The sequence below is a fragment of the Pongo abelii genome, chromosome 9 (assembly GCF_028885655.2).
Source record: "Pongo abelii isolate AG06213 chromosome 9, NHGRI_mPonAbe1-v2.0_pri, whole genome shotgun sequence".
In the NCBI taxonomy this organism is placed as follows: domain Eukaryota; kingdom Metazoa; phylum Chordata; class Mammalia; order Primates; family Hominidae; genus Pongo; species Pongo abelii.
In genome coordinates, this window is record NC_071994.2 from 37,024,272 (window position 1) to 37,034,607 (window position 10,336).

Below are 10,336 nucleotides of genomic sequence, written 5' to 3' on the forward strand. Positions count from 1 at the left end.
ATGGTAGATGGTACACAGGCTCTAAAGTCATGAGAACTCCCCGATCCTGGATTCCCCACTTAACAGCTCTGTGATACACTGTCTCAAGGATATGTACTTTACCAGCGGGACCAGTAGGAGGCACTAGCTTGCCTTTTTGTGTGGAGTATTTCATATGAAATAGTAGTCAGTGATTTCCTGAGCCACTTTCAGACAGAAAGAAGGAGGAAGTTTTATTTAGGGAAATTCTGTCGCTCTCTCTCTCTATCTCTCTCTCACACACACACACAAACACACACACACACACAGACACACACACACACACACACACCCCTCCAGGCTAAAACTTAAAGTACTAAATAACAAAGCTATTTGGCTTATTTGAACAGAAGATTGTGATCTGGGGTATATATGTGTACATTATTAGATAACTAATTTTATACTTGGTTCATGTGAGTTGATCTGAAACATTATATTTAAGCTCCTTAAGTACTGTGGATCCCTACAATAGTTAAGGTAATATTACCTGCTATAACAAATAAACCCCCAAGTCTCAGTGACTTAACACAAGAGGAATTTGTTTCTTGTTCATATAAAGTTCTTTCAGAGGGAACAGGTGTTTAGGCATGTTTGAGTCCTCTGGGCATTCTGAGATTTAAGCTGTTGAGCCTCTGCTGCTCTCTGTGCATGACTTCCAAGGTTGCTTTAATCATTAGTACTCAGTCACCTGAGAGTAGAAGAGAGTATGATTTACCTGTTGGAGGATTTATGAGCCAGACCTAGAAGTAGCACACATCATTTCTGATAACCTTTGTTATTGGTAGAACTTGGTGACGTAAATATACCTTTTTACAAGTGGGGCTGCAAAGTATGTCCCCAGGAAAATTAGAGAAGGTTTCTGTGAACACATAACAGTCTCTGTCACAGTCCAACCTTCTGAGAACAAATATCAATTTCATCTTTCTCTCTCATCTGGAACCACCTCCTCCCCTTCTTTAGTCCAATCCCAGGACCTTAATACTCGGATGATACACAGTTTTCTTTATAATGTCCAAATGTGGCTTCTCATGAGCTGGCAACTCAACCTGTGGACAAAAAACACTTGTTATCTTCCTTGTCCCTTCCCCCCAGTATTCAGGGATGAAGTAGGGACCCTTTGCACAATAACTGTGTTCACAATAATACTTCTATTCATAAGAAGAAAGAATGGGAGACACAGCTCACTGGATTAAGCAATGATGAAACCCTACTGGGCAAACTTTATGAAATCCTTTTGCCAGGCCAGTGGAGGAAGTTCCTGGATTAGATGCTGCTTCTTCTCACTAGGGGCAACATTCTTCCCTTGGCCACTGTTCTCCATGGCTCCTGGCTCTATCATCTGGAAAGTTCTTCCTTATCCATTACCTTCCATGACTACATCCAAAGTGGATGTTGGAGAGTCATCCTCCTTGGTCTTGTACAGGTTTCATAGTCTGTTTTCTCCTCATCAAGTTTAGGAGCCCAAAGGTTGTTCAAAGAAAGGCATTTTTAGTCTGGTCTCCTAGTTTCTTTGACAATCAGCTCCTTCAAATATTTCCATTTAGTTCCTAGTGCCTATAAACATGTTATAAGTTTTTTCTTATTCATAATTATCAATCTTGATTTTTTTTTTTTGCTTCCTTACAACTTAGTAGTTCTACAATGATACTACCTGAGATAGAAGATCTGGATGGGAAGACCATATCTAAATCTGTCTTTACCTCAGAACCGAGTTTTAATGAACCTTTGTTTTTCAAATCCATCTTATCTCTTACTATTTATTTGTTTTTCAAATCCATCTTATCTCTTAGTATTTATTTGTTTTCCAAATCCATCTTATTTCTTACTATGTATTTGTTTTTCAAATCCATCTTATCACTTACTATTTGGGATGAGGAAGCAATAGACATTTACATACAATTGAGGCAAAAATTTCTGGACTTTCTCCATTCCATTTTGCAAAAAAGCTGTCTCTTTAATATCTAGAAAGGAAAAGCCAACTCCCTTTACATTCCGGTTCTTTGTAAGCCTTTCCCTTAGAGCAGAGACTGGCAAATTTTTCTGTAAAGTTTCAAATTATATTTTATTTACATTGTGGGCCATATGGTCTTTGAATTCTGCTTTTGTAGTATAAAAGCAATCATAGAAAATATGTAAAAAATTAGGGTGGCTGTGTTCCAATAAGCTTTGTTTAAAAAAAAAGGTGATGGGCCAGATTTGGCCTTCAGGGCACAATTTGCTGACCCTGCCATAAAGCTAAGGACTGAATAGGCATGTGGCCAGCCTTCATGTTTTCCCAGGTGAAAGTTGTACTCTTTTTTTTTTTTTTTTTTTTGTGAGTCTCACTTTGTCCCTCAGGCTGAAGTGCAGTTGTGTGATCTTAGCTCATTGCAACCTCTGCATCCTGGTTTCAAGTGATTCTTAGGCCTCAGGCATGCACCACCACACCTGGCTAATTTTTTATATTTTTTGCAGAGGTGGGGTTGGCCAGGCTTTTCTCGAACTCCTGGCCTCAGGTGATCTGCCCACCTTGGCCTCCCAAAGCGCTGGGATTATAGGCATGAGCCCCCATGTCCAGCTGAAAGTTGTACTTTTGAGAAATAATAACATTCTAAACCCCTAACTGACAGAACAGATTCTTCTCTTGGCCAAGGGGACCCCATAGAAAACTTGGAAGCTAAGTTCATGGCATGATGGGATGGGAGGTCCGAAAGGCTTCATGATATTCTCTCCAAGCTCTTAGGCTTTCTTCCCTAAGGGCTAACTAGACACCAGCTTTTTCAAAAAAGTCCACTCTGATAATATCTACGAGTTTATTTTCCCAGGTACAGAACAAAGAGAAGATGAGAGTAATCATTCCTTCACTCTACCCTGAGATGTCTGCTTCCTCCATTCCTATTTTCTTTGTTCACCTTATCTTACATAAAATGTAGATTTACTGAGTACTAACTAAAATCTCACAAGTATGTAATCATTTGTCTCATTGCCGCACCGACTCCTCTACCTTTGTAAAGGAAAATGTATAAATATTAAACCTCTGAGGACCTCTTTGGAAAAAACAGCCACAGATGTGTCTGTTACTTGAGTTTTTTCTGGATGCATCCTCAAACTGGCACAATAAACCTTGATGACTGAGACATGCCTCTCAATCACTCATTTTGGTTGCCACTATGATGACTACTTTCTTTTCTCCTATTGTACAACCACTAAGCCAATGCCGTATGTACTAAGGTTTTCATTAATGCAACACTCCACTTCACACTTCCAGTACCAATATATGTAAGTTAAAATAATGCATTCTTTAAAACGAATAAACTCACAAATGTCAGTGACTTAGAAGTTTATTGTGTTGATGCATAGCGTCCACACAGCCTGCTATAAGGGGTTGTTGATGTTGGGCACACTGCTCCATGCAGACATTCGGGGATCCAGGTTGACGGTGGTTCTGTTTTCATCAACACAAAGCTTTCCTAGTCACCTTCAGTATTGACATCCAGCAAATAGAGGAAGAGAATAGATGATCACTTATGAGAGGTTTTTATGGGCCGTGTACTGCCCACATTCCATTAGCTGGCACACAGATACACTTGATTGCAAAGAAGGTGGGAAAATGTTGTCCAGCTTTATAGCCAGGAAGACATAGGCACATATCTTCATAAGTAGATTTGAATTCTCTACCTCTGTCACTAAATGCATACTAATGATTGAGGCTTTGCACACTAGCTGTGTGACTTCAGACTAGGCTCAGGGCCCATTTCACTTTTCTTATATTAGGCATAAAATCTAGATTAAATGTACAGTGCATAAAAAGATGCCTTGTTAGTTGTCAACTAGTAAACACTGAACATGCCTACAGGAATATAGTAAACACCTGTACAGCAGTCTCCCAGTTTTTTATATATTAACATTATATCATATCTGTAAGAAATAAAACATTACAAATACAGTTTGAGGCTCTCTGGGTACTTTTCCACAGTTCCGTTTCTCCTTCACCTTCCTCACTACCATGAACTCAGTGTTTATTATTCTTATGTACTGGCCTCACATTTTTATGATTAAAGTGCTGCTGACTTACTGACCAGTTTTCAATTACAGTCCACCAAATATCTCATGGGATGAATGGCATGGTATTTTAGTTAAGGCATTTCAGGAATGGAAGGCCCCCAATCCTTCAATCCTCAAAACTAATCTCTAGATTCAGCAACCCTTATGGGGAGCAGAAGAGGTAAGAAGTTAAATAATCAGAGGTCAGACCATGATAGGCCTCATGTTTCAGCTAAGAATTAAGATTTTTTTTCCTGAAAACAATTGGAAATCTCATTAATTAATTGGCATGGTCAAAGTTGTGGTTTAGACATACAATTTTTTTTTTTTGAGATGGAGTCTTGCTCTGTTGCCCAGGCTGGAGTGCAATGGCGCAATCTCAGCTCATTGCAACTTCTGCCTCCTGGGTTCAAGTGATTCTCCTGCCTTAGCCTCATGAGTAGCTGGGATTACAGGCATGCGCCACCACGCCCAGCTAATTTTTGTATTTTTAGTAGAGATGGGGTTTCACCATGTTGGTCAGGCTGGTCTCGAACTCCTGACCTGGTGATCCGCCCGCCTTGGCCTCCCAAAGTGCTGGAAATACAGGCATGAGCCACCACACCCGGCCTAGACATGCAATTCTTAAAGTCATGTGAGGACTGCCCAGAGCCAGGAGATGTCCACCATAGTGCTGAGAAGGGATTATCAGACTTCAACTAAAATGGCAGCCAATGGAGATGGACCTTTTCTTGGCCTCCACCTGGAGGGTGCACAGGTTTTTGTTGCTGCTTCAGAAAGGAGTGTACTCCTATTTGGCATGGGAGTGCCATAAGAAGAAACTTCTGCTTTTTACTAGCATTTTGACCTTGGCTATTTGAACTAAGTGGTAAAGGGGCCTCTCTCCAGCAGGATTATAGCTCTGATGGCCTCCTTTAACTGCATTATATTTTTAAATCTGCACAGCAACTATGTGAGATAGTTACCATTTTTACTCTATTTTAAAAGTGAGAAAAGTGAGACCCAAAGGGGTTAACTAGTTTGCTCAGACCAGAAAGAGTATGAGCTGGGTTGGCCTTAACTTAAATCTGACTTTACCATTTTACTGCATTGTCTCTCTCAAGAGATAACCATCAACTAATATTTATTGAGGAATTACTATGTGCCAAGTACTGTTCTAAGCCCTTTTATCTGTTATTTCATTAATCATGAACACAACCGTCTAAAGCAGGAAATATTATTATCCCCATTATACAGTTGAGGAAACTGAGGTCCAGAGAATTTAAGTAACTTGTTCGAGATGACACATCTGCTTAAGATGATTGAGACAACATAAATCTGAAGCCATTGCCCTCTACTCTCTCTAATGTGAGGTTTATTATTTTGGTCTGCAAAACTACAGGAAGAAGGAAAAGGCTATAATTTAAAGCATCTTATTCAACATTGTTAATATAGCCCTAATTTCAATGCATTGCTATAAGCCACACCCAATACCAGATTAGAATGTACAGAGATGATTATTATAATAATATCTATAGTTTTGCTTCAGTCTTTACCAAAATGACTTCTTATTATAGTGGAGTAGTCAAAGGAGAGCTGGGTTAAGAGCAAGGAGGCTAGAATTCTAATCCTGGCTCTGCCACGAACAGTCTTTGTGATTGCTGTGGTCTGAACGTTTATGTTGCTCCAAGATTCGTAATGAACCCTGATCCTTATTGTGGTGGTATTAAGAAGTGGGGCCTTAGGAGGTGATTAGATCATGAAAATGGACCTCTTATGTATGAGATTAGTGCTCTTATAAAAGAGACTTGAGGGATCTTTCCGCTGTTTCCACCACATGAGGATGCAGCAAAAAGTCACCAGCGTTGAGGTAGAGAGCAGGCCCTCCCTCCCCAGACAAGAAATCTGCTGGCACCTTGATCTTGGACTTCCCAGCCTACAGACTGTGAGCAATAAATTTCTGTTGTTTATTAATTACCCAGTCTAAGGTATTCTGTCATAGCAGCCCAAAAGGACTAGGACAGTGATCTTGGGTGGGTCACTTAATATCACTGGGCTTTAATTTTTCCATCTCAAAAGTTCAAGAAGTAAGCTAGAGAAACTCTAGCGTCTCCACCCATTCTGTGATTCTCTCTATGCTTTTTTTCTCCCCAATTACATCAGAAAATATCTTCAAACAATGACAGGAAATTTAAGTGACAAAACACTTCAGAAATCCAACAAAATTATTTTTAATATCTCCAAAGATAAGGAAAGGTAATATTTATAGAAACACTGGGAATTATATTTTAAGATTTCATTCCACTAATATGATAAAATACACAATATCTACGTCATCTGTTTGTACATAAAACAATCCAAACCTATGACTCTGGTGGCTAGCATCTTTATTAAAAAAATAAGATTTAAATAAATTAGTTAAACAATATGAGTGTGAAACTGAGTGCATAATTAAGACAGTTAACACGTTTAAAAGAAATCAACTCATGAAATAGTTTTAATATATAACCTGTTGAAAGAAAGCACAGATTTGGGAGAACATGGATGGCTAAAATAGAAGATTGATGTAGACAGGATCCTAGAAAACAGCAGTTTCCCCTTGTCCCCCATGGCTAATTCTTTCTAAAGGAGCTATTTATTTATACAAATATATTTGTAGACAAGTTAATTATATTTATTAAATTGCTGAAACTGCTTTCAAACCTACTTTCAAATCCTTTGTCATTCCAAAGAAGTGGATCCTAGGGAGGGTAGGGTGAGATAGTTTGGTTTTTTCTCTTTATCTCAAAAAGGAGTTTTGCAGGAGCCTAGTAGCATTTGATCAATTTGTTTAAGTAATGAATAGAGGCAGGCTAATTTCCACAGCCCCAAATTAAAATTTCTTGCCTTTGCCCTTAACTAACAGGCTTGGTAGTAATAGCTTGGAAATCCTGAGCTCTGTTACTCCCTATCTGTACTGAACAATTCAGAGAGATACATCATGTCTCAATACTCCATGTGCTGGAGAAGAGGCGAGGTGGAACTGATGCCACTACTCTCATGGGACTGGTGTGGCTGGGGGCAGCCTCATCAGCTTACCTCAAACATCCTCTTCCAGTATTTTCTACCCTTGACCTTTCTGATCTAAAGAAGCCATTGTTGTGTTTCTAAGTTCCAGGCAGAGTGCTAGGCATTGAGGCTACAATGCTGAAGATGCTGACCTTGCTCTAGAGGGCCCAAGAGTCTACCAGAAGACTGCTGCAGTTAGTTCTTTCACTCACTCCCATTACTCCTTCCTCCTTCTAGGCTTATGTTTCCCCCTAAGAGAAAGGCATTTCCTGAGAAGATTTCTAAGATTTTTAAAGAAGAAACCATGCACAAGTCTGTGAGTTAAGACTGAATAAACCTTATGAAATCAGACCTAGGAATATAGAGCTGAATCATGATGGAGTCCTGGCCCCCAGCACTCTCAATTCCCAGAGTTCCCTCTGCCAATAGACCAGGGATCAGTAGAGTCTGAATCCCCTGATCCAGTGGTTTGTACCCTGGGCACATTGCACACACACATACTTTTCGAATATCTTGGTCCTTCAGGACAAGGGTATGTGGCCGGAAATGTCCACTGATCTTTATTCTTTCATTTCACCAAAGGAGCAGTAGCTGGGCCCCAGGCCTCGCACGGTACAGTCAGTGCTGTCGCTGTCACACTTGCCACAGTGACACTGGGTGGCCACTGGGTATGTATACAAGGAATCTGCATGGTGAGCACAGCCGGGCACTCTCACTGTTTCATATACCAGTTCCTTGAAGGTACATGTTTTCTGGATGTTGGGCCTGGCTGGGTCCTTATACACCAGATCCTGAGGAGTTTAAAAAGAGAGTTAGGTTACGGTATTGTGGAAGTTCCTATTTAGCTTAGTCAAAATGAGACAGAAATTGAATACTGCTTGCTCTAACATTTACCCATTAAAACGTGACCTCATAAATGACCTATATGCTATTTACATTTCTAAATTGTTCTCGAAATCTTACAGAAAATACAAGTAATTCCTTTTCTTACTTCCTATGGCTATATCAAAATATTAATTATTTTTCAAAATATAAAGGAACTTTGAATTTTAGTATAGAAAAATGATGAAAAACATGACAGAATTTTAAGTCGACTTTTCATATTTAATTGAAAGCTACATTAATGACAACTTAAACCATAAACAAAGATATCTAATGTCTCAGAAAAAATATTTTAAAACACACTGCCCTGATGTATTTACAAAAGGTCAAAAATATATAATTTTAAATGTTAATGCTTAAGTTAACATGTTTGCTAAGGCTAACATAAGATTTTAAATATTCCAACTCCTTGTGCACATTTTTCTGCCTTAAAAGCTGTATACTTTGCAGCGTTCCTAGTTTCAAAGGATATGCAGTTTACATGTAAGAATTTTTAATCCAGGTAGAAATTATTTGTAGCAGCACTTTCCAGTGGAAAAATTATTTATGCTGCATAAAGAAATTGGGGCTGCTGTTTATTTGAATATCATCCTACCAAATGTATATCCCAAGAAGGTGCAATAAATTGTGTAATAAATGGAGTTTGATCAAACTCATTTACCATCAAATGAAGTATCATTCATTTAAAAAGTTGCCATTTTCAGTTTTAGTTTACAGAATGAAATTCTGCATAGATAATTAGGGGTGCTGCAGAGAAAAAAGAAAGCACCATGGAAACTATTTCTTTACTTGTATTAATGCAAGGAAACTGCAAACACAGACTAGCAACTGATGCCTCTATGTCTTGGTTTTCTCAATGCTATAACGTAGGGAGTGGGTTTGCTGATTCATTTTTGTTCTAACAGTCTGCAAGAATTGATTGTGTTCTCAGGCTATTTGTTGGCATTTGTATTTAGTAGGGCCAGGAAGACAATTTTTTTAAGGGGCTGTCTGTGTTTTTATGTGACTTGGAGACATATTTTGGTATGATTTTTGTGTCAAAGATGTAGCATCAGTTAAAGAAATTGCCTTTATGAGAATACTGTAGGTCCTTTATGATTAAATATATGGATGTTTCCATGTTTATCTCTCTATATGTAAAAACATAACATAGAAATACTTTTTTCCTGTAAATGCAAAGTTGGACTATTACCAAATTGATCAGATGAAACCTGAGGCTTTCCTAAATTTACCCAAATCAAATCCAAGCCCAAACATCTAAGTGATATCATGGTCATTAACCCTAATCACAACACAGGCAGTCTTGGCTAAAGGACTCATGGCTGTTACTTAGAATACATAAAATATTGATAAAGTAGAAACTAATGAAACCGGCCTAATACAGACCTTCAACACCCTCGCTTCCAGCAAAACATGGTACCTACCCTGGTGTAGCAGTAGCCAGCACACCAAGTGGTGTTGATGCTTATGCAGAAACGACATTCCTCTTTCTCTATTGCAATGGTGATGTTGGTCAGCTCACAGCTATTGCAGCAGATTGCTTTCCAGCAACAGAAAAGGAAGAAAAACTGGACTGTCTTCATCCTGGTCTGGGAAGCAAACAATGAAGCCCACTAGAAACTGAGAAACCAAAGAACGATAATCATTATGTAAGCTGACCAAACCAAAAATAATTGGTCTGCTCATCCTCCTCAATCACATTTTGGTTCAAAAGTTTTTTTCCTTCCTTATGCCTTTTTACTTACGTCTTTGTTTCTTGGAACAAACATCTTTTCTTGTCCTTCTTCAATTTTTGTGTCAGGGTGGGAATATATTATAGATCAAAACTCCAATATAATGGTTTAAGCAGAGGAATATTTAAAGATTAGAATCTTATTGCTGACTGTCGTAAAGTGATTACTCTGATAATTGTGATCATCATATTTGTTCTTCCATTATTATTTTAAAGTCTATTTTTGTCTGAAAAGAAAAATAAAATTCTTTTCTTTTCTTGAGACAGGGTCTTGCTGTGTTGCCCAGGCAGGAGTGCAGTGGTATAATCATGAATCACTGCATCTTCAACCTTCCAGGCTCAAGCAATCCTCTGACCTTGGCCTCCCAAAGTGCTGGGATTACAGGCATGAGCCACCATTCCTGGCCAAGAGAATTCTATACTACAAAATTATGTCTTCATTTTTAGAATCTCATAAATATTTTCTTTTGCTCACATTTGTTTAAAATAAGACCATTTCAGAAGAGAGGCATATTGATCTATAAAGTCAGTTACTTGCTAACAGTGATTACATTATATTAACCATATTTTACAAGCCAGGTTGACAAGCATAAATTTCCTACACAACAGTAGTGAAAAGCTCTAGTTTTGTCCTCCATGTCCTGACAAATCTGT

The 10,336-nt window shown here is 38.6% G+C and overlaps 1 protein-coding gene across 1 annotated transcript; it reads right to left on the bottom strand.

Annotated features, from left to right (window-relative positions):
• Positions 1-7,628: 7,628 nt before the first annotated feature.
• On the bottom strand, positions 7,629-9,533 carry FSHB (follicle stimulating hormone subunit beta). The gene is made up of 2 exons (XM_002821927.3): positions 9,375-9,533; positions 7,629-7,859 (listed from the first exon to the last, which is right to left on the bottom strand). Exons 1-2 carry the CDS (start codon positions 9,531-9,533, stop codon positions 7,629-7,631), a joined length of 390 nt encoding a protein of 129 aa, XP_002821973.1.
• Positions 9,534-10,336: the final 803 nt, after the last annotated feature.